A 23,910-nucleotide genomic window follows, 5' to 3' on the forward strand; every position below is an offset into this window, starting at 1 on the left:
ATCTCATCCCTTTTTATAGCTGAGTAATATTCCATTGTATATATATGCCACATCTTCTGTATCCATTCATTTGTTGATGGGCATTTCGGTTGCTTCCATGTCCTGTCTATTGTAAATAGTGCTGCAATAAACATTATGGTACATGTTTCTTTTGGGATTATGGTTTTCTTTGGGTATATGCCCAGGAGTGGGATGACTGGATCATATGGTAGTTCTATTTGTAGTTTTTTAAGGAACCTCCAAATTGTTTTCCATAGTGGCTGTACCAACTTACAGTCCCACCAACAGTGCAGGAGAGTTCCCTTTTCTCTACACCCTCTCCAACATTTGTTGTTTCCAGACTTTGTGATGATGGCCATTCTGATTGGTGTGAGGTGATACCTCATTGTGGCTTTGACTTGCATTTCTCTAATGAGCAGTGATGTTGAGCATCTTTTCATGTGTTTGTTGGCCATCTGTATGTCTTCTTTGGAGAAATGTCTATTTAGGTCTGCCATCCATTTGTGGATTGGGTTATTTGCTTTTTTTGGTATTAAGCTTCATGAGCTGCTTGTATATTTTAGAGGTTAATCCTTTGTCTGTTGTTTCATAGGCAACTATTTTTTCCCATTCTGAGGGTTGCCTTCTAGTCTTGTTTATGGTTTCTTTCTCTGTGCAAAAACTTTTAAGTTTCATGAGGTCCCATTTGTTTATTCTTGATTTTATTTCCATGATTCTAGGAGGTGGGTCAAAAAGGATCTTGCTTTGATGTATGTCACAGAGTGTTCTGCCTGTTTTCCTCTAGGAGTTTTAAAATGTCTGACATTACATGTAGGTCTTTAATCCATTTGGAGTTTATTTTTGTGTATGGTGTTAGGAAGTGTTCTAATTTCATTCTTTGACATGTTGCTGTCCAATTTTCCGAGCACCACTTCTTGAAGAGGCTGTCTTTTTTCCATTGTATATTCTTGCCTCCTTTGTCAAAGATAAGGTGCCCATATGTGTTTGGGCTTACTTCTGAGTTCTCTATTCTATTCCATTGATCTTCCTTTCTATTTTTGTGCCAGTACCATACTGTCTTGATCACTATGGCCTTGTAGTATAGTTTGAAGTCAGGAAGCCTGATTCCACCAACTCCATTTTTCCTTCTCAAGATTGCTTTGGCTATTCGGGGTCTTTTGCGTTTCCATACAAATCATAAGATTTCTTGCTCTAGTTCTATAAAAAATGCCATTGGTATTTTGATCGGGATTGTATTGAATCTGTAAATTGCTTTGGGTAGTACAGTCATTTTCACTATGTTGATTCTTCCAATCCAGGAACATGGTATGTCCCTCCATCTGTTTGTGTCGTCTTTGATCTCTTTCATCAATGTCTTAAAGTTTTCTGCATACAGATCTTTTGCCTCCTTAGGCAGGTTTATTCCTAGGTATTTGATTCTTTTTGTTGCAATGGTGAATGGGAGAGTTTCCTTAATTTCTCTTTCTGCTCTTCCGTTGTTAGTGTATAGGAATGCAAGAGATTTCTGTGCATTAATTTTGTATCCTGCTACTTTACTAAATTCATCAATTAGTGCTAGCAGTTTTCTGGTAGAGTCTTTAGGGTTTTCTATGTATAATATCATGTCATCTGCAAAGAGTGACAATTTTACTTCTTTTTTTCCAGTTTGGATTCCTTTTATTTCTTTTTCTTCTCTGATTGCTGTGGCTAAAACTTCCAAAACTATCTTGAATAACAATGGTGAGAGTGGACACCCTTGTCTTGTTCCTGTTCTTAGAGGGAATGCTTTCAGTTTTTCCCCATTTAGAACGATGTTGGCTTTTGGTTTCTCATATATGGCTTTTATTATGTTGAGGTGATTTCCTTCTATGCCCATTTTCTGGAGAGCTTTTATCATAAATGGCTGTTGAACTTTGTCAAAAGCTTTTTCTGCATCTATTGAGATTATTATATGTTTTTTTTCCTTCAATTTGTTGATATGATGTATCACATGGATTGATTTGTGTATATTGAAGAATCCTTGCATCCCAGGGATAAACCCCACTTGATCATGGTGTATGATTTTTTTAATGTGCTGTTGGAGTCTGTTAGCTAGTATTTTGTTGAGGATTTTTGCATCTATATTCATCAGTGATATTGGTCTGTAATTTTCTTTTTTTGTGACATCTTTGCCTGGTTTTGGTATCAGGGTGATGGTGGCCTCGTAGAATGAGTTTGGGAGTGTTCATCCTTCTGGCCCAAGCTAATCTTTAACTTAGCGCAGGGCTGCTGTCCTACAGAATCCCTGAGAGCTGATTCTCTGGTCTCTGAATAAACCCCCTCATTGACTGGGAGCTCACTTCCTATGAGACAGCTCTACTCTAGATGTTAGAAAGTAATTTTTATTTGTTCCCACATCGCCCTATGACTTCAGCTTACTAAGCTTAGCTCTACATTCAAGAATGTAACCTTGAGATGATACGGACTTATTCTTTGCAGTATATCCAGGTCCTGGACGGGTACTGGCACACACTAGGGGCTCAGTAAATATTTGATGAATGAATGAATGCACGAACCCAGGGCTATCTGATCTCATAATTTATACTCTACCCTATATACATATTGACCAGCAGACCACCCTGTTTCTCCTTGGCCCTACTGTGGTCAGTCACTGACTTGTATTTAAATAAATCGGGATTTTTTTTGTATTTTTTTTTTCAGAATCAGCATTCGGGCTTTTACCCAGCTGTTTGATGAGGACCTGAAGGAATTCACAAAGCCACTCTATTCAGACACATTTTTCTCTTTGCCCATCACCACTGAGTCAGGTAAGGCTAACCTTTCCATCTACCTGACATAGTCTGCCAACCACCATGTCACCTATAAGAGCCTCTGGTGGGGAGATCTGGGGACTTGGCTGATGGTTGTGAGGGGAACATTTATTTTTGCTTGGATTTTAATCTTTATTTATGATCATGGTTTGTTGTGGATTAGAGGAATTGCACAACTTCTGTAGCAGAATGGACTGGAAGGGGATTAATCTTGAAAAGAAGGTAGAAAGAAGTACCAGATTTTTTTACTATTAAAAATGAATGTTTTAAAAGAATAGTGGATGAAAAACATTCAAGTCAAGAGCTTGCACAGGCCAAAACAGAACTAGGTACAAAAGGCTTTCAATTCATAAGTGGGAATGTGTATATGAAATATATACGTAGAAATGCATAGGAAAGAAAAAGACTAGAAGGAAAAAAACACCAAAGTATTAATGATGAATATCTCAAAGTAGTGTGATTACAGGTAACATTTTTTCTTTTGTTTACTATATGTTGCTGTTACATGATACAAAATGTTAACTTGGCTTTACGTAAGTTTATGTTAGAGGGAAAGTCTGAGTAATAACAGTGGCTAATATTTACTGTTTGTCCTCTCCGTGGAGCTGCAGTTTTAAGCACTGTGCTTAGAATAATTTATCTAATCCTCACTACAACCTTTTGAAGTAGATACTATTATCATCCCCATTTTAAAGAGTTTATGTAACTTGCCCAAGATAGCAGAGCTGTGACTCTGGCACTTTCTGCCTGACCTCTTAACCTCTGCACTGCTCTGATTCGGAATATCTCCAACATGCTGAGAATAGCTTTATTTTTTAGCACGTTGTTCTTTGATACCGTTATCTGCTCAGCCTTTCCCCGGACCCAGCCTTCCACAATGCTTGTTCTCAGGAAGTTCTTCTTTATAGCTAAAACAGTCTCTCATGCTGCATGACAAAAGATGACTCAGCCTCACAAACACTCCCATCTATTTATGCCAAATATAGGGATAATCTCCCACTTTTCAAACCAAAAAGGGATCAGAACACAGTTAAGCGGATTTAGATGTGTTTGCTTTTACATTAATGTTAAGTAAGGGATTTGTAAACACAATTCTTCCCCATTTAAATGACTGTTATACAACAAAAATTGTATGCAGTCCAATAAAGGAAGGTAGTAAACGTATATCCAAAAAAAAAAAAGAGTATTAACCACATTAAAAGAAAGATGATTGTGTTGATTTAATGCCTTGAAAAGCAACATTGAATAAACAATTCCAAGGGCTTAAAATGCAACTTCAAAAATGGACTACTCTATAGACCTAAATGTAAGAGAGAAAATAATCAAACTTTTAAAAGAAAACATAGGAGCGAATCTTTGTGACCTAGGGTTAGGAAATGGTTTCTTAGCTATGACACCAAAAGCACAAACAACAACAACAAACTAGATAAATGGGACTTAATTAAAATTAAAAACTTGTGCTTCAAAGGACACCATGAAGAAAGTGAAAAGACAACCCGCAGAATGGGAGAAAGTATTTGCAAATCATATATCTGATAAAGGTCAGGTATCCAGAATATATACAACTTACAACTCAATAATAAAAAGACAAATAACAATTTAAAAATGGGGGAAGGATGTGAATAGACGTTTTGCCAAAGAAAATACACAAATGCCCAATAAGCACATGGAAAGATGCTCAGCATCATTAGACATTCGGGAAATGCAAATCATAACCGCACTAAAAATACCACTTCACCCCCACAAGAATGGCTCTCATCAAAAAGGCAATACCAAGTGTTAGCAAAGATATGGAGAAATCTGAACCCTTACACATTGCTTGTAGAATGTATCCGTAAAATGGTGTCACTTCTTTGGAAAACAGTTTTGCAGTTTCTCAGAATGTTAAACCTAGAGTTGCCCTCTAGCCCAGCAATTCCAATCCTACACACACCCAAGAGAAATGAAAACAAAAACTTGTGTATGGCGATGCACAGCAGCATTATTCATAATAAAAAAAAAATAGAAATAACCCAAATGTCCATCAGTGGCTGAATGGTTAAACAAAATGTGATATATCCACACCGTGGGATATTATTCAGCATAGAAAGGGATGAAATACTGATACAGGCCACAACACGGATGAACCTTGAAAACATGCCACGTGAAAGAAGCCAATCACAAACAAAGCACATATTTAGTACTCAATTTATTGTCCAGGATAGGCAAATCTATGAAGACAAAGTAGATCAGTGTTGCCAGGGTCTAGGGAGAGGGAAAGAAAAATGACTGCTAAGGGGCGTGGGGATACTTTCAGGGGGTGGTGAAAGTGTTGTAAAATTGAACGTAAAATAATTGATTGAACTGTGCAGTTTACATTGGTAAATAGTATGGTATGTGAATTCTACTTCAATAAACTGTGTTTAGAATGGGCTACCTATTGATAAACTCCCAGTGGCAGTATCGAACCAGATAATAAAAATGGCATTTCATTAAAATAATTCTGAGCAATTCACTGGATTTGTCAGTGTCCCAGATGCTGTATGACATGTTTCATACAAAAGAAATAGCATGTTACCTTTATCTTGGCCAGATAAAGGCAAACTGCTGGCCTTTATCTCAAGTGCCCTAAAGCTTTACATACAAGCACAAAGTCCCATATTCCTTTATAAGCTGAACGCCATTAACTTCAAAAGTATAATGACCAACCTGCTATTACATGGTAGTAGCCAATGTTTCATGTTCTCAGCTGCGTACTCCTAGCTTTGAGATAGTAAATGCTGTGATGCGGGCATAGTTTGAATTCTTCTGTAATAACGTTCCTAGGGAGATAGGGTTCCGGTCACTCTCTTACTGGTTTTTTAACACTAATTTTCCCACGGGGGTTTGTTGTTTCCCTCTGGATTATTGTAGAGCCTTTGTTTGGAGTTATTGAAGGTGTGAGTGCTGGTCTGTTCTTAATTGGCATGCTGGTGGCTGTTGTTGCTTTATTCATCTGCAGACAGAAAGCCAGGTGAGTACAGAATTCCCTTTGGCAATTGGGTCCACGATTTTAAAGATGCAGCTTGAAAATGCTCTTTAGCTTGAAAAGTAAGAAGGGAAAATCATTTCATTTCCCCAGGTTAAATCACCTTTGTTTCTTCAGAAAAACAAGAGTCAAACCCTAAAACCATGACTCACTTTTTTCAGCCTCTACCACTGCTGAGTCCTGCCCTTACCAAATGACTGAGGGGCCATCTGTAGCTTCATTTGAATGTGAAATAGCTCCTTTGGCAGAGGAAAAAAAAATCGTGTGTGTGGTTCCATTACCTCGTGAAGACAGAGATGTCTGCCAATTGTGTGCCCAAATGCTTTCCTGAAACATGCTGAAAAGTATGGTTGACGTCTCCATTTTGTGGCTCATATCTGCCACGCTAACTTAAGAAGAGACCAGAAAGAACTAAATAGCACGTGGCCGTAGTGCCATCCCCTCTTCTCTTAGGGAATTTCTTTTCTTTGGCACGTTGTCCTATCTCTTGCAGTCGTGTCTTGCATCTAAGGTTTATTGTGTGTGTGTGTGGTTCTTTTTTTTTTTAAGGAAAGCTTTATTGAGAGTGTGGGAAGTGATTATGACCTGTAGCCAAAAACCAGAAGACAAATCTTCAGCTATTACAGAGATGGTTTCTGAGTGGGAAAAATCTATTTCTTCTTTATGTCCTTCCTCCCTTTTCCCTCCTTCAAAGAGATGTTGGCTGAGTGTAAAATAGACATGTACTGAAAAATCCATATTTGCGCAAACATGCACAGCCTTACCGTAAAATGGAGAAATCTGTTTAAATTATTTCATAATCAGAATATAAGTTCTCTCCCTTGTGTTTCAGCCATGGTCGAGAAAGGCCCTCTGCCCGCCTGAGCATTCGTCGGGATCGACCGCTGTCTGTCCACTTGAACCTGGGCCAAAAAGGGTGAGCACGTTTTCCTTCACTTCATTTATTGAAAGATGAGTTGATTGTATTACGTGAGATTTGCTAGTGAGATCTTTCTCCTTTTGGCTTTTCTTCACAGTAACCGGAAAACTTCTTGGTAAGAGAAAGAACTCATTAGTTACTATATTATCTACTTTTGAAATATAACTGGGGCTGGGCATGGCATTTTCCCAATTCTTCAGTAATTTTTTTTTTCTGTCATATTTTTAACTATAGCCCAATAAAAATAAATCAGTTTGAAGGGCACTTCATGAAGCTGCAGGCGGACTCCAACTACCTTCTATCCAAGGAATACGAGGTACAACTCAGACACAATGATGCTTTAGCATCCCTGGCTCTTAGCAGAATTTCCCTCCGAGCCTTCACTGTGGAATCACAGGGTGATTGGGCTTAGGAGTTAGGATGGCACTTAGGGTCTTAGCTGAGCATTCTTTTATGCCTGAATCCATTCCCTGCACAATATACCACCTAGTCTCAGAGGCCTGTTTGATCTCTGGAATAGCACAGCAGACAAAGCGCTACCCAGATCAGATGGTAAGAAAGAACTAACGCGCTTCAGATGCAAACGAATGCTGTCAGTTATTTAAGCTGGCCTTTTGCTTGCCTGGGAGACAATGTGGGTTGGTGAAAAGTGCCCAGGCTTTGGATTCAGTTCCCAGCTTTGCCACCTGTGTGACCCGGGGCAAGTGAATTACTCCTGTCTGAGCCTCGTCTGTAAAATGGAGATGAGAATACTTCCTGTGGGGCTGCTGTGGGGATCAGAGCTGATGCACTGTGGTCGAACAGGAGACATTCCACAAATGTAGCTAGTGTAACATATTGTTATGTTATTATGTATCTCAAAGACTATATAATTTGCCCTATTCTCTTTCTTATGCTCCACCTGCAAACTTATTTTTGACCTAACAGGACTTAAAAGACGTGGGTCGAAACCAATCCTGTGACATTGCACTCTTGCCGGAGAATAGAGGGAAAAATCGATACAACAATATATTGCCCTGTAAGTTTTGTGTTGAAATTTGTAATACTGTCTTCCTCTAGCCATTTCTTCTCTTTTCCATGCGTAAAATGGGGCTAAAGCAATATGGTACAGCTGGATATGGGAGATTAGAGGCTCTGAATGTCTTTAAGAAGAAATGACTTGTATGTTGCTGCACTTCCCTCCAGAGGGGTAACAAGCAGCTGAAATTCTGGCTATGAGAGGCCTCTTATGCTGTTGACATTTCACCGTGTGGTCCTACTGCTTCTCCTTGGAGGCCTAAGAGCAGTAACAGGATTAATAGTAAGGGCCAACCTTAGTTTACTTAAAGTCCCTAGTTAGCAATTATTTTAAACACACACACACACACATATATAATTGAAAAAGGATAATTAAAAATATATATATAATAATAAATATATATATATATTTTTAATTATCCTTACCCAATTGGGTGAAACAATAGAAGGTAGTTTTTCTGGACTGCACTCATTCCAACAGGGAAAGGGAGCTGGCCACTCCATAGGGCAAATGCTGTAGTGTTACAGAGGAAAGCACAGAGCCGGCTTCAGAGAGCATTTGGCTCCTTTGCTTGTGTGTTTCTGGGCCACCTGTGCAACCAGAGGCAAGCTAGTTATCCTATCTGAGCCTCCTCTGCAAAATGGAGATGAGAATACCTCCCTTGTGGGGCTGTTGTGGGGGTCAGAGCTAAGGCACATCCAATACCAAGCATTCTGGAAACAGCAGAAAAATCACCGCAAGACTCACTGACAAATCTCTCTCAACAAATTTCCTTGCAGATGATGCCTCTCGAGTGAAGTTGTCCAGTGTGGATGATGACCCGTGCTCTGACTACATCAATGCCAGCTACATCCCTGTAAGTGAACCACGGGGCCATAGTAACTGGGATGAAGCTTTGACAGGTGCTTATGCTGGAGAAACCTCTCCTCTCCTCCAACACGCTCCCATTGTTCTCAGGTCTGGAAACATGTCAGTTTTATAAAAAAAAAAGACCATGTCTGATTACCGTAAAACGCAGGCTGTCCTATTCAATCACTGCTAAGGCCCAGTTTTCACAGTGGCTATAGTCACATATGATTATAATGAGCCCAGGAGGCATTTTCAAAAGTCATTTTGTCTCTGCAGCCCTTAGTCAAGATGAGAGCTCCCTAGGGAACCTGCACCACCACGGCTAAGGCTGCCTAGCTAGGGAAGCTGATTCAAAGTTACTCGAGTGTTTGAAAACCACAGACACAACTCAAAGGTTGCGTCAAAGCTCTGGGTTCAGGTTCTGGCCAGCATTTTCCCAGCTTCCTACAGCACCTACAGTGGAAAGAGCTTTAAGGTCAGACAGACCCGATTTGAATCCCATCTCTGTCGCTGGCTTACTCTGGGACCTTGGGCAAGTTATGTCAATTCTTTGGGCCTCCATTTCCTTTTCCAAAAAAAAGGAAGATAATATTTACTTCAAAAAATCCTCCATTCACTCCATAAACACTATGTAGTGAAGTGCTAACTGCAAGTCAGACACTGACCTGTGTACATGGAGAGGGTCAGATGGAATCCTGACCCTCAGGGAACTCTCAGCAAAGTTGGGCCATCAGGAAATAACAAGGTGGACAATGCCCTTGACAGGCTAACAGTAACATTCATCTGCATCATCTGCGGGTCTTGTTAAAATGCAGCTTCTGATTGGGACCTCCCTGGTGGTCCAGTGGCTAAGACTCCGTGCTTCCACTGAAGAGGGTGCGGGTTTGATCCCTGATGGGGGACCTAAGATCTTGCATGCCGCAAGTCTCGGCCAAAAAAACACAAAAAACAGAAAACCACGCAGCTTCTGATTCAGCAGCACTGGGGTGGGACCTGGGATTCTGTATTTCTAACAGGCTCCCAGGTGATCCCTGTGCTGCTGGTCTGAGGACCACTCTCTGAGTAGCAAGAGGCTAGAGGTTGCTGCAGGAGCTTCTGGGAGAACACCCTCCAGTTGAGAGAAAGATAAAGGAAGGCTCAGCAGAGCAAGCAACATGCGGAGACCTGGAGGATAAATAAGGGTTCGCCAGATGAGAGGGAGTGTTTGGGTGGGTGGGTGGCAGAGGTGGCATAGTGTAGAGGCCCTGAGGAGAGGCAAGGAGAGAAAGAGCTTCGACTGGGATCTGCATGTAATTCCGTGTTGCTGGAGCGCAGGATGTGTGGGTGAAAATAACCTGGCTCATAGAGTTGTGGTTACAATTAAATAAGATCTGTGAACATCCTGACCCACGACATGTTATAGAGTAGATGCTCAATAAACAGTGGGTTCTCTTCCCTGAAGTTTCCCTTGCATGGTGTCTCTTAACAGCATCCCAAAGTCAAGTATCCAAAGTGACTAAAACTCTTCTATGTTAAGTAGGGAAAGAGGCTGATCAACGTCAGTTCCTCAGACAGTCCACACACACACACACACACACACATAATTGAGGGTGAAGTGTTTTCTAAATTATTGTCTGAGTCCTTCACTGCCTTAAAGAGTAAACACAACCTAATAAAAAAGAACTTGGCTCTTCACAGTCGTTCAGTGTTCCGGCCTTTGTCCTTCCTGCTCCCTAGCCTTGACTCGTGTTAGTATCTTTTTCTCAAGTCAGGGGCCTGGCAAAGACTTACATCTCACCTAAGCTGCAGCGGTAACCCTTTGTTTAGAGTTCTGAAGAGGCCCATTGTTTCTGACTCTCCACATTGTAAATTCATTGCAGGGCAACAACTTCAGGAGAGAGTACATCGCCACTCAGGGACCTCTTCCTGGCACCAAGGATGACTTCTGGAAAATGGCGTGGGAACAAAATGTCCACAACATCGTCATGGTGACCCAGTGTGTGGAGAAGGGCCGAGTGAGTAAACAGTCTTCCTGACATACCAGCCTTGCTTTTCGCCACCTGGATGGAATTTTACTCCCCATCCCCATCAGAAGTGAAACACCATAAAAGCCAAGCAGGGACCGTATGAGAACACTGTTAGTGAATTAAAGCCATTCGGTTATAAAAGGCTCTATAGTAAACCCAGGTGATGCCCAATTCGGATTCTGGGTCTGAAGTTTCAGTCAAAGCTGTTTCCATTTGACCCCTGGGATTATCCGAAGTGCCCATGACACAGAAGGATTACCTGGCCTCTTGTCTGCTCTATTCTCCGCTGTATGGGGCAAAAAGATAAATTGGCAGAGTCACTCCTCTGCCTCTACTTTCAGGAAAGCATGAGAAGTGAATTTTAGGCTGTGTCTGCAGACACAAAGTAAAATAGTTATCTGGGCAAACTAAGCAAACCTCTTGTAATGGCACTTATAATCCTCTACTTTATATGGTTACTTAGAGAACTGAAAAGAGAGATTACATGAAGTGCCCAGTATCTGTGCTCAATAATTACATGTTCACAACCTTCTTTCTCCTGTCTCCACCCATAAATGTGAGCTTAGCTAAATGTTCTGACTTTTCAAAAATCACTTGCCACTGGCACTGGATCCAGGCTGGGACAACGATATCAAAACATAAACCAAAAAGGGCCAGGGAGACAATGCCTTCCTCTTCCCAGCTGGATCTTTCTTTGGGGGCGGGGGGGGGGGGGGGGGGGGGGGAGAAGCCACGAGATACTGTAAGACACGGTTTATGTGCTAGTGGGATTGAAATGCTGAGGAAATCAACAAAAACTCGAGTCATAGAACACTGAATCTGAAAGGACGATGAATCTAAAGGTGGGGGATTTTGCTCCTTGCACGGTGCCTCTGCTCCACTTGGAACAGCAGCCCGTCTTCAGCCCCGGCCATGAGCGGGTTAACGCAAAGCAGAGGGTGAGATTGCTTTAGCAGCTGACCCTGGATTCCAACTCAGGAAGACATCTCGAGGAGGGAAAGTCCAGGTTCATGGAAGAGGCACGTTTCCGGACTCACTTTTTTTCTCTCCCCGTCTTCCTCTAGGTAAAGTGTGACCATTACTGGCCAGCGGACCAGGATTCTCTCTACTACGGGGACCTCATCCTGCAGATGCTCTCGGAGTCCGTGCTGCCTGAGTGGACCATCCGGGAATTTCGGATATGCAGTGTAAGTTGATTTGCTTGACTTCATTAAGTAACGTAGCTTGGGAAGATGAACACCCTGAATCCCATTTCTGTTGGTTTCCTCTCCTGTGGTTTCGCTCACAGGAATCCCTGCATGGGCACGGTTGTCAAATTTGAAGGCTTGCCTTGGGCCGCTCCGCTTACTACTCGCTCTGCTCTTATAGGAGGAACAGCTGGACGCGCACAGACTCATCCGCCACTTTCACTATACGGTGTGGCCAGACCACGGAGTCCCGGAGACCACCCAGTCCCTGATCCAGTTTGTGAGAACTGTCAGGGACTACATCAACAGGACCCCGGGGGCCGGGCCCACCGTGGTGCACTGCAGGTAGTCTGCCACCCAAAGCCAACAAAATGGCAGCCGGGAGTATAAAAAAGGGCATTAAGTTTGAAGAATCTAGTGGCTGGAGGATCTGTCTCCCCGACCAGTCCACGTCGGCCCAGGGCATGTTCTCACACCCTCTTCCACCCACTCCTCCCCAGCCTCACTCCTTTGCACTCTCTCTCACCCTCACTCTCCATCCTTCTCTCCCTCTTGCTCCTCTTCCTACTATATCAAATGCAAAATCCTTATATGACTTCCAGGTCCCCCATAATTAGGCCCCATCTCAGCCCCCAATCCAAATTCCCAGAGACTCCCCTCCCACTCTAGCCGGGGAGGAGACTGTGCACACCCGTCTTTGCCTCTTACCATTCTTACTGCTTGGAATGGCCTTCTTTCTCTCCTCCACCTGTGTAAACCCTAACCAGCCTGCGAGATCCCCGCTCTAGACCTCCTGCCAGGTCGAGTGGCACTTGCCATCCGTGGCAACCCAATTTTGCTCTTAAATTTCAGTTCTCTCTCGACTTCTCTTTGCTTCAGTCTGTACATCCATAAAATCAACCTAGCAATCAGTCTCTCTCTCTCTCTCCCTGGGGAGCCTGGTGTTGAGCTAATTAATGTTTGCAGAAACACTTTGATACCCTCACTGAATGGCACTAATGAGTAAAGAGCCGGGAATTGCTATAGTAAGAGAAATGTCAGACGTACTTATTTTCTCCCAATCTGCCCAGCACCCTAGGGCCCTGCTTTTATATGTCATTGGAACCCTGATGCTTTTAATAGGAATGTGAGGCTCTCAAGAGCTTCCTGCTTTCTGAAGAATGGCAGGCATTTTCACCCAACACCACTGAAAAACTGTTCTTCTTTATCTTATAAATATGTGCATCAAAAATCCCCAGGTTTCGCCATCACTTCAGGGAGCGATTTGACAATCCCTGGTGAAGCCGAAGGTGTTCATACGCTATAATCCAGCAGTTCTGCTTCGAGATATCAACCCTCAAGAAATCCCCACACATGTTCACTGCAACACAACTTGTAATAGAGAAAAGCTAAAATGGTCCCACTGTCTATCAGTAGGGAATGGATTAGTGATGGTTTATGAACTCTATAAAAGAAATTAGATCTACAGGTAACCATGTAGACAAGTCTCAAAAAATAATATTTAGTAGAAATGTTGGCAAAAGAATACATAAAACATGTTACCATTTTAGTAAATGTTTGAAACGCATTAAATGAATATATTGTGTATGGATTTACATGAATATAGGAAGAGTATGAAAGCATGCGTGGAAATGATACACAGCAAGTCCTTACCCCTGGTGGGGTAGGGAGATGGATGAAGGAAGGAGGAAGGATGGAAGGCCAGAGCCCTGGGTTATATTTCTTTGAGAGAGCACATTGAGAGAAAGAAGTATTCCTATATTCTCCTCTAACTTGGAAGGGAAAGGAAAGATTGTGCTAGTCTCTGGAAGCAGTCCAGAAAGCCCAGTTTAATAAAAAGGCTCCATCTTTCTTCACTCTCTCTTCTAGTGCCGGTGTGGGTAGGACTGGAACCTTTATTGCATTGGACCGAATCCTCCAGCAATTAGACTCCAAAGATTCTGTGGACATTTATGGAGCAGTGCATGACCTCAGACTTCACCGGGTTCACATGGTCCAGACCGAGGTAAGAGTTTAGACGAAGGACACAAACCACCCTGTCCGTCTCCCTTCCTGCAAATGTTCAGGGCTTTAATCTGATAAGGGGAAAGAACTATGACTTATTAGGAGGAGAAAGAGAATTGAATATCGATGTTTTCTAGGACTTTTTCTTTTGAAACAAATTTCAGTGACCTTGAGGATGATGTGTATTTGTATCTTTACTGAACTGGTTGCCCATCTTCTTTAGGTGGTAGGAAGAAAGATGGATTTTTTTTTTTTTAATCAATGCATTAACATGGGGAAAGGCCAGCTAGTTCATCATGAAGATTTGATAGGCTGGTGATTGAGCGCAAGAACTTCAGTTAGTGAAGAGGAAACAGAGTCTAATCTCTTCTCTGCTTCAGCCCACCCCAGCTGCACCCCCACACCAAGGAGCATGCATTAATTGTGAAGGATAAATGCTTCCATTTATACAGTCCTTTAACATTTGCAGGGCATTTCTGAACATGTCATCTCCTTAAATTTTCACAAGAAAACAGATAAGAGAAGTATTATTTTCTGTTTCCAGGCTAGAAAGCTGAAGTTCAGAGGCTAAAGGACTTTGCACAGCTAAGTGCAAAAGTGGCTGAGCTGGGACTTGAACCCTGTGCTAGAGAATCACAAGTCCTAAGCCCCGTCTCCTGCCCTACAAGCTCAGAATCAAATCTGTATCCCCACACAGACCAAACCTGTCAATTCCCTTCATCATTGCCTGACCAGGCCCAAGATCTCGTGCCCGTGTGTTTCCCAAGTAACTCTGCAAAATCCTCTATTAAAAAATGCCTATGGTCCAAAAGGTGAAAAGTTCTGCGTGATACCGTGTCCCTTGTTAGAGTCACAGACACATGAAAACTGCTCAGCTGTCCATGCTCCACAAAACAGAGATGTCCTGCAGCCAAGGGTCCCCTTGAGCTTTATTGAGCCTGCTGTTTCTGAAACCACTTTGACCCCCCCTTCTTGTATAGCACAAATTAATATCCTGCAGATGCTTGTATTCTGTTACACACTTGAGAAAACACTGTCGTCATTACCTTCTGCAGGCAGTGCCCATACCCAGGATCCTAGGTCCCCACTGTCCTTTTTTCTTTTTTTTTTAAGAACTTTTATTGAGATACAGTTAACATACAGTAAACTGCATATATTTAGAGTGTACAATTTGGTATCCCAATCTCCCACTTCATTCCCCCCAACCCTCCCCACTTTCCCCACTTGGTGTCCATATGTTTCTCCTCTACATCTGCGTCTCTGTTTCTGCCTTGCAAACCAGTTGATTTGTACCATTTTTCTACATTCCACATATATGTGTTAATATACGATATTTTTTTTTCTCTGACTCACTTCACTATGAATGACAGTCTCTAGGTCCATCCATGTCTCTACAAATGACCCAGTTTCATTGCTTTTTACACCTGAGTAATATTCCATTGTATATATGTACCACATCTTTTTTATCCATTCATCTGTTGATGGACATTTAGGTTGCTTCCATGTCCTGGCTATTGTAAATAGTGCTGCAATGAACATTGGAGTGCATATGTCTTTTTGAATTATGGTTTTCTCTGGGTATATGCCCAGCAGGGGGATTGTTGGGTCATATGGTAACTCTAGTTTTAGTTTTGCAAGGAACCTCCCCCTGTTCTCCATAGTGGCTGTATTAATTTACATTCCCACCAACAGTGCAAGAGCGTCCACTTTTCTCCACACCCTCTCCAGCATTTACTGTTGGTAGATTTTCTGATGATGCTCATTCTAACCGGTGTGAGGTGATACCTAATTGTAATTTTGATTTGCATTTCTCTAATAATTAGTGATGGTGAGCAGCTTTTCATGTGTCTCTTGGCCATCCATATGTCTTCTTTGGAGAAATGCCTATTTAGGTCTTCTGCCCATTTTTTGATTGGGTCTTTGTTTTTTTGATATTGAGCTGGGTGAACTGTTTATATATTTTGGAGATTAATCCTTTGTCTGTTGATTTGTTTGCAAATATTTTCTCCCATTCCGAGGGTTGTCTTTTCGTCTTGCTTATAGTTTCCTTTGCTATGCAGAAGCTTTGAAGTTTCATTAGGTCCCACTTATTTATTTTTGTTTTTATTTCCATTATTCTAGGGGGTGGATCAAAAAAGATCTTGCTGTGATTTATGTCAAAGAGTGTTCTTCCTATGTTTTCCTCTAGGAGTTTTATAGTGTCTGGCCTTACATGTAGGTCTTTAATCCATTTGGAGTTTATTTTTGTGTATGGTGCTAGGGAGTGTTCTAATCTCATTCTTTTCCATGTAGCTGTCCAGTTTTCCCAGCACCGCTTATTAAAGAGGCTGCCTTTTCTCCATTGTATATCCTTGCCTCCTTTGTCATAGATTAGTTGACCATAGTTTATCTCTGGGCTTGCTATCCTGTTCCATTGATCTGTATTTCTGTTTTTGTGCCAGTACCATACTGTCTTGATCACTGTGGCCTTGTAGTATAGTTTGAAGTCAGGAAGCCTGATGCCACCAACTCCATCTTTCCTTCTCAAGATTGCTTTGGCTATTCGGGGTCTTTTGCATTTGCATACAAATCGTAAAATTTCTTGTTCTAGTACTGTGAAAAATGCCATTGGTAATTTGATAGGGATTGCATTGAATCTGTAAGTTGCTTTGGGTCGTATAGTCATTTTCACAATGTTGATTCTTCCAATCCAAGAACATGGTATATCTCTCCATTTGTGTCATCTTTGATTTCTTTCATTAGTGTCTTATAGTTTTCTGAGTATACATCTTTTACCTCCTTAGTTAGGTTTATTCCTAGGTATTTTATTCTTTTTGTTGCAATGGTGAATGGGATTGGTTCCTTAATTTCTCTTTCTGATCTTTCATTGTTAGTGTATAGAAATGCAAGAGATTTCTGTGTGTTAATTTTGTATCCTGCAACGTTACCAAATTCATTGATTAGCTCCAGTAGTTTTCTGGTGGCATCCTTAGGATTTTCTATGTATAGTATCATGTCATCTGCAAAGAGTGACAATTTTATTTCTTCTTTTCCAATGTGGATTCCTTTTATTTCTTTTTCTTCTCTGATGGCTATGGCAAGGACTCCCAAAACTATGTTGAATAGTAATGGTGAGAGTGGACATCCTTGTCTTGTTCCTGATCTTAGAGGGAAAGCTTCCAGTTTTTCACCATTGAGAATGATGTTTGCTGTGGGTTTGTCATATATGGCCTTTATTATGTTGAGGTAGGTTCCCTCTATGCCCACCTTCTGGAGAATTTTTATCATAAATGGGTGTTGAATTTTGTCAAAAGCTTTTTCTGCATCTATTGAGATGATCATGTGGTTTTTATCCTTCAATTTGTTAATATGGTGTATCACATGGATTGATTTGTGTATATTGAAGAATCCTTGCATTCCAGGGATAAACCCCACTTGATCATGGTGTATGATCCTTTTAATGTGTTGTTGGATTCTGTTGGCTACCCACTGTCCTTTCGTTATAACAATTTTTACACTATATTTTAAATATTTTATTGTGAAACTTTTAGAAAATACATGATACTAGGGAAAATAATATAATGAATTTCCATACCCAAACCCCAGCTACAGGTAACAGTATTCTGTGTTCTTTTTTTCATTTGTAGCCCACATACAGTTTCCCCACCCCATCACCTCACTGGAATATTTTAGAGCAAATCCTCCTTATCATATCATTTCATTGTTAAATACTGTGCCTTTTAAAATACATATTGAATATTATATATTTTATATATTTTTATCTTTTATATAGTCATATAGTATTTTATATATTATTAATAATATTACATATTTTATTACATATATATTTTTACAGTTAAGGATTCTTTTAAAACTCATGACCACAATACCATTATCCTACCTAACAATTTTCATCATAATCCTTTAATATCATCCTATATCTAGTCAGTGTTTAAATATCCCTAATTATCTCAAAAATTGCTTTTTACACTTAGTTTGCATTAGAATCCAAAGTCCATACACTGCATTTGGTTGAAATCTCTCTCTCTTTTTTTTTAATTTGTCATTTATTCATTCACTTAAGCAACAATTTTTACAAGTGGCTATTCGGCCCTAGAGCACGCAGGTTTCAGTAGTTGTGGCACACAGGCTTAGTTGCTCCATGGCATGTGGGATCTTCCTAGGCCAGGGCTCAAACCCTTGTTCCCCTGCATTGGCAGGCAGATTCTTAACCACTGGGCCACCAGGGAAGTCCCAGTCAAGTCTCTTAAATTTCTTTTAATCTGTTCTAACCCTCCCTCTGATTTGTTTTCTGTGCCATTTGTTAAAGAAATCATTCATTTGTTCCATAGATTTTTCCCACATTCTGAACGTGGCTATTTTTTCATGGTGGTACTGTCTTCCTCTATTGCCCATAATTTTTGTCAGTGGGTCATTAGATCTAGAGGCTTAAATTTAGGTTCCTTTTTACCACCACATGCTTCATGGGTGGTGCTGAGTACTTCCTGTTGCATCACATCAGGAGGCACTTCCTGTCTGTGTCTCTTCTCCATGCTGATGAAATTGACAATGACCATCCACTATAACATTTCCCATCAGCCTTTTGCTTAACGGTTCTGTCAGCCACTGATGACCACTGTCTAGCTCTGTTCTTTCATTGAGGGTTGCAGAAGTATATCACACTATATCAAAATTGTTTTCCTTCAGCTTTCTCCACAAGATTATAAGTTCCTAGAGGGTAGGAACTGGTTTTCCTTTGCTCTAGCCTCAATAATTTTTTAAATCTATTAAATGAATGCACAAATATCCTACAATTATGTTGCTAAAAAAGTCAGCATCAATGTTCCATGACTAATTTGTTTTCATTTTCACAAACTCAAACCATACTAAATTTGTGATGTGGGGAAGAGGAGATTATCACATTGTAAATAATCTCAGGGTGTGTGTGTGTGGGGGCGTGTGGTTCAGGCTCCCTAGTTACTGTCAGAGGCTTCTTGGGCCATGTATCACTTCTGTACACCTGCCCAAAACTCTGGAGATGCATTTTGGCAAAGAGCAGGCACCCCGTACTGTAACTACCACTGGCTGACTTCCAGGGCAGGGGCAACATGATGTGCCAAAGCGCTCCCTCCTGCTCCGTGGACATCACTCCTCTTTCCCCTATTCTCTTCCCCTTCTGCTGCTACCCTCTCTGGGGACTCTATGGCTCTTGTTCTTTAGCCTGCCTTTTCAGTGTTCAAGTTCTGAGGGTCTGTCCTCGAGGCAAAGCTCTTCTTTCTTTCCGTCTTGATTCTTCATGGTGTCCTCCACTTCCATGGCTTTGGAAACCACGTACATGCTCATATCTCCCAAATCTCCTTCTCCTTCTCCAGCATTCACCTGAGTACCTGCCTCCTGGACAGTTCCACCAGGAAGCCTTACAGTCATCTCATCTCCAACTCAAAACCCTCAAGACTGAACTCATTATCTTTCTTTACAAAAACAGACAACAGAAGCACTTCTCCTGCTCTTTTTGATTTGATTGATTGATTGATTGATTGATTGATGGGCTGTGTTGGGTCTTTGTTGCTACGCACCAGCTTTCTCTAGTTGCGGTGAGCAGGGGCTCCTCTTCGTTGCGGTGCACGGGCTTCTCATTGTGGTGGCTTCTCGTGTTGTAGACCACGGGCTGTAGGTGCACGGGCTTCAGCAGTTGTGGCACACGGGCTCAGTAGTTGAGGTGCATGGGCTCAGTGGCTCTGAGGCATGTGGGATCTTCCTGGCCCAGGGATCGAACCCGTGTCCCCTGCATTGGCAGGCGGATTCTTAACCACTGCGCCACCAGAGGAGTCCATGTCGCCTTCTTTTAGCCTGCCTTGGGGCATGTTTGCAGCTTGACTCTAAGAGAGACACTCAGATGAAGCAATAACTTGTTAAAGCAGAGGTGATAGTCACCATCCGTCCATCTCATCTGCTCCCCACGAGGAGGAAACAGTGGGATCTTGTGCCCATTTGGGGGATTGTCCTGGGAGTTTCCCATGACCTATGCACCCTGCATTTTAATTACACTGGATTGCTTGCAGTTTCCAGAATATATGTACACTTTTATGTTATTTACATCATTTGAAACGTCCTATTTCTTTGCTCAAATTCTTAACAAACGTTGCCTTTTCTCTCTAGCTTGATATTTCTCTCCCCCAAAAGTGAACCCAATAGCTTCTTCTCATGTATGAAGCTTTATACACAATTCTGTCTTACGTTTATAACCTTATAATTATTTGTCCATATAACCCCCCTACCCACTAAACTGTGCACTCAGAGACCATGAAAGGCTATAAGTACAATCCTATAAATGTTATCTCATACTACAGCTATTGGTGAAATTGGATGGAACTAAGGCTTCGTCAGCTTGCTGGACAGAGAAAAAATGATCTTTTATGATGTGAAGCTCCTACGTTAGACTTTATGTACTTTTTGTTAAGAAGAAAGTGAAAAGCACATTAACAATCTGAAGGGTTTAGTAGTAATCATTTTCAAAGGGGTATTCTGTTGGGAAGAGAAGAATTTATATTTAAGACAGGGCAAATTAATGAGTATTAACTGGTTTCAAAGCCCAGGGTGGATCATTGTTGAAGAATTTATTAATAAGGCATAGCACAGAGGTATGAGAGCTCATTCACAGCCAAGCTCTAAGGTCCCAAACTCGTTTATTATCCCAGTAGAATTAAAAATATGAATTATGCTTTGGAGGGGAGAAAACAGGGATGTGTCAGTCTATAATTTGGTAGGTTGTTTTCAAGGTGACGAAAATGAGTACCTGTGCTAACAACCATTCTCAGGAGAACCCATCTCGAATTTTCAAGATCAAGGTGTCATAAAGCACTTATAACAAGTGAGCTGCGTTTGTGAGCAGAAATGCAGAGAATAGTTATTAAGATTAACACAAGCCTCACTTACGATTGATTTCTTTCTTTGAAATGTCCTAATCTAATGATTATACCAGACCTACATGATGAGGTCCCATGACCATGCAACCAGGGGCAATGTCTAGTGACAACCTATAAAAATAGCTACTTGTCCACTTTTAAAGATCGTTGGTGAGGTAAGATTTTATAGTCTCTCTTTGTGTCTCAGACCTTGAAAATACTCTAAAGCTGACCACATGCATCACCTTAAACATACAGTCTAGTAATGCTTTTCGATAGCCATCTAATTGACAGCAACGCAAAGTCTAATACAAACCTTTAATGGTCAACAGATGTCAGCTGTAGAAGAGACCTTGGCCTCCTTGTTTGATAGATGGGGAAACCGAGACCCCCATCGAGGCCAGCTGGTGGCAGACTAAGAGCCCAGGGTCCCTCACCTGAGCAGTGCTATGTCATTAAGGGAGCCCAAGGCTGAGCTTAGTGCTAAGGTTACACAGAAACTCATTCCCTTGTTAGACAGCTCGGCAGGTTGGTAGTAGGAAGGGGGGCCCAGTGCACAAGTTTAGCTGCCTGTGGCTGAGCTTCTGTTGTCAGGGGAGGTCTTTGTGGTGTCCTTTTGGTTCACCACAACACTGACTCTTACATTTGTTTCTATTTCAAAAGTCGCTAGTTTTTAAACCACAGACAAGATGCACCACACTCCTGCACCCAAATGGTGACTTAGGTCAGCAACTGCCAGACCTGTATTACTGTGCCCTGGGAAATGGGGCAGACACACATTCAGAGGAGACACAAATTGCTTTTCCAGTCTAGGAGAGTCTAATAAGGCTCCAAAGCTACATCAAATTTGTCGCTTTTGCACACAAACACATAATTATATTTAAATTCTACTTACCATGCTTGCTTCAAAAATTCAAAATAGACTTGTTTTCATACAGGTTGAAATGACAGTGTGCTGAACTGGTCCATGACTCTTTTTATGAAAATAACTCTGATCTATGACCAAATTTCATAGCTTAAAATTTGGCTGAAATCTAATCTTGTCTTGTTCTTCATAACTCACTTTAAACATTACATTTGGTTAACTTTTTGCTCAAATTCCGACCCAAGGACAGGTGTTGAAGCAGATTAGCAATTTGAACTGTAACCATTCTTATCTCTTTAAGCAGAGCCATCATCAGCAGACCGTGCATAAAAGTATTTCAAAATATCATTCTATTTGTTAAGAATTTAAGCATTTTCAACATCTAAAATAAAGAAAAGCTGTACAGAGGAGAACACAACCTTCTCCAAAAGGACAGCAAAAAAAAAAAAAAAAGTTCGTTCCCAGGTAGCTGACAGGTGGGTGTATCCTCACTGTGTAAGCCTCTGTGGTTTTCTGCAGTCAGCCAACATCTTTGAGATTCTTCCATGAGTCAGACTCAGATGCTGAGAGAACCAAGATGTACACACCTATTGTACACACCTCCTTTTTCTCACCATACTCCCCCCTAAAAAGGGAATGAAACAGCAAAGTATGCAGTGAAATGATTTTCTCATTCAGTAATGCAATGAGATTAGGTCTCATCTAAGAAAACTTGTGTAGTGAAAAAAACATGAATTTTGGGCTCACACATCCAGAATTAAATCCTGGGGTCCCATTTCTTAGCTATGTGACCTTGCAGAAGTTACTTAACTTCTCTGAGCCTCCACTCATATGGATGATTATACCTACTATACGAGGTTGTCAAAATGATCAAATGAGATAATTTATGTAAAATGCATAGCACAGTGTTGGGCATTCATTCATATATTTAATAACTATTTGTGGAGGCCCTACTATGTGCCAGACATAGTTGTAGGCCCTCACAGAACATACTCTAAGTACACATATACAGAAAAAAAGATGAGTAAACACCACCTCTCTGCCCATTATCATTATTCCCTTTTCTGTGGTCATAGAAAGCAGTCACTCTTCTATGTACTAGACACCATTAGCAAAGGGATGATCAAGAAATTTGCTACCATATCGAATCCCATTACTGTTGAGGTTTGGTGAGACCCCCTTGTCTTTCTTATGCTTAAGAATTTGCTTTCCTCTGACACGTCTTCTGCTTTTTCCTAGTGTCAGTATGTGTACCTACACCAGTGTGTAAGAGATGTTCTCAGAGCAAGGAAGCTACGGAGTGAGCAAGAAAACCCTTTGTTTCCAATCTATGAAAATGTGAATCCGGAATATCACAGAGGTAGGAGCTTACTTCACTAATTTATAAGGTTATTTATCAAAATACAGTTGATCTGGAAACCATTAAAAACCTCAAGCTTTTCCAAGGTGCACCACTCATCTCTTCTTCTACCCAAAGGCTTGAGGGAAAGGCCCTCACAGAGTGGCAACAGGGAAGAGAGGCAGAGTGGGGAGGGGACCCCCACCGTGGAGCACAGATTTCACGTGGTCTTTCTTCCTCAGCCTGGGGTGCCCTCCAGGCAGGACTCGGCTTAACATTTTAAGGGATAAGAAGGCTCACAGCTGAGGAGGATGCTCTGAAATAGCAGCTGGAAGTTCAAATTGTAAAATTCCTTTGGAGAAGAACTTGGCCACATGTATCAAGATCCTTAATATGTTCTTGTCACCCAGTATTTCTACTACCACCCTAAGTACTGAAAAAGCTTTATGCATGAAGCTTTCCATACTTAAAGGTCTGAGTGAAGAAACCTAAGTGTTTAATAGAGTAGCAATAAGTACACCACAGTGTAGTCACTAAGTAAAACACGACGCAGTCATTAAGAATGATATTTTTAAGGATATTATACTAGTATAGATATTCTCATAAATAAATTAAAAGAAACGCAGAATGTAAAACAAACAAAGACAACACATAAGGGGGAAAAAAGACTAGAAAGAAATATACCACAATAGTAAAACAAATTTCTCTAAGCAGTAAAATAATATATGATTTTTCTTCCATTTTATGTTTTTTCTAAGTTTTCTAGAACAACCATGTAACATTTTTTAAATGAAAATTTCAGTAGGAAAAAAATGTACAAACTTTGTAAGGCACTGCTTTGATCAGACAATAATTTTTTTTTTTAAGATTCTTTTTTCTGTGGACCAAAGTCTTTATTGAATTTGTTACAATATGGCTTCTGTTTTATGCTTTGGTTTTTCTGCCATTAGGCATGTGGCTGGGATCTTAGCTCCCTGACCAGGGTTCAAACCCACACCCCCTGCATTGGAAGGGGAAGTCAACCACTGGCCCGCCAGGGAAGT

General features: G+C 41.1%; 1 protein-coding gene across 3 annotated transcripts in view; it reads left to right on the forward strand.

Moving 5' to 3' along the window:
- The window catches only part of PTPRB (protein tyrosine phosphatase receptor type B), a 114,418-nt gene that overhangs the window by 87,981 nt on the left and 2,527 nt on the right, over nucleotides 1–23,910 (forward strand). For all 3 annotated transcript variants that reach the window (XM_057741917.1, XM_057741918.1, XM_057741919.1), the window contains 12 exons: nucleotides 2,680–2,786; nucleotides 5,682–5,781; nucleotides 6,629–6,712; nucleotides 6,813–6,830; nucleotides 6,950–7,031; nucleotides 7,643–7,733; nucleotides 8,513–8,589; nucleotides 10,442–10,576; nucleotides 11,653–11,775; nucleotides 11,957–12,120; nucleotides 13,645–13,780; nucleotides 22,768–22,888. In XM_057741917.1, coding sequence (XP_057597900.1) covers nucleotides 2,680–2,786; nucleotides 5,682–5,781; nucleotides 6,629–6,712; nucleotides 6,813–6,830; nucleotides 6,950–7,031; nucleotides 7,643–7,733; nucleotides 8,513–8,589; nucleotides 10,442–10,576; nucleotides 11,653–11,775; nucleotides 11,957–12,120; nucleotides 13,645–13,780; nucleotides 22,768–22,888 — 1,238 coding nt within the window. The remainder of the gene's footprint in view (nucleotides 1–2,679; nucleotides 2,787–5,681; nucleotides 5,782–6,628; nucleotides 6,713–6,812; nucleotides 6,831–6,949; nucleotides 7,032–7,642; nucleotides 7,734–8,512; nucleotides 8,590–10,441; nucleotides 10,577–11,652; nucleotides 11,776–11,956; nucleotides 12,121–13,644; nucleotides 13,781–22,767; nucleotides 22,889–23,910) is intronic.

The sequence above is a fragment of the Hippopotamus amphibius genome, chromosome 7 (genome assembly GCF_030028045.1).
Source record: "Hippopotamus amphibius kiboko isolate mHipAmp2 chromosome 7, mHipAmp2.hap2, whole genome shotgun sequence".
In the NCBI taxonomy this organism is placed as follows: domain Eukaryota; kingdom Metazoa; phylum Chordata; class Mammalia; order Artiodactyla; family Hippopotamidae; genus Hippopotamus; species Hippopotamus amphibius.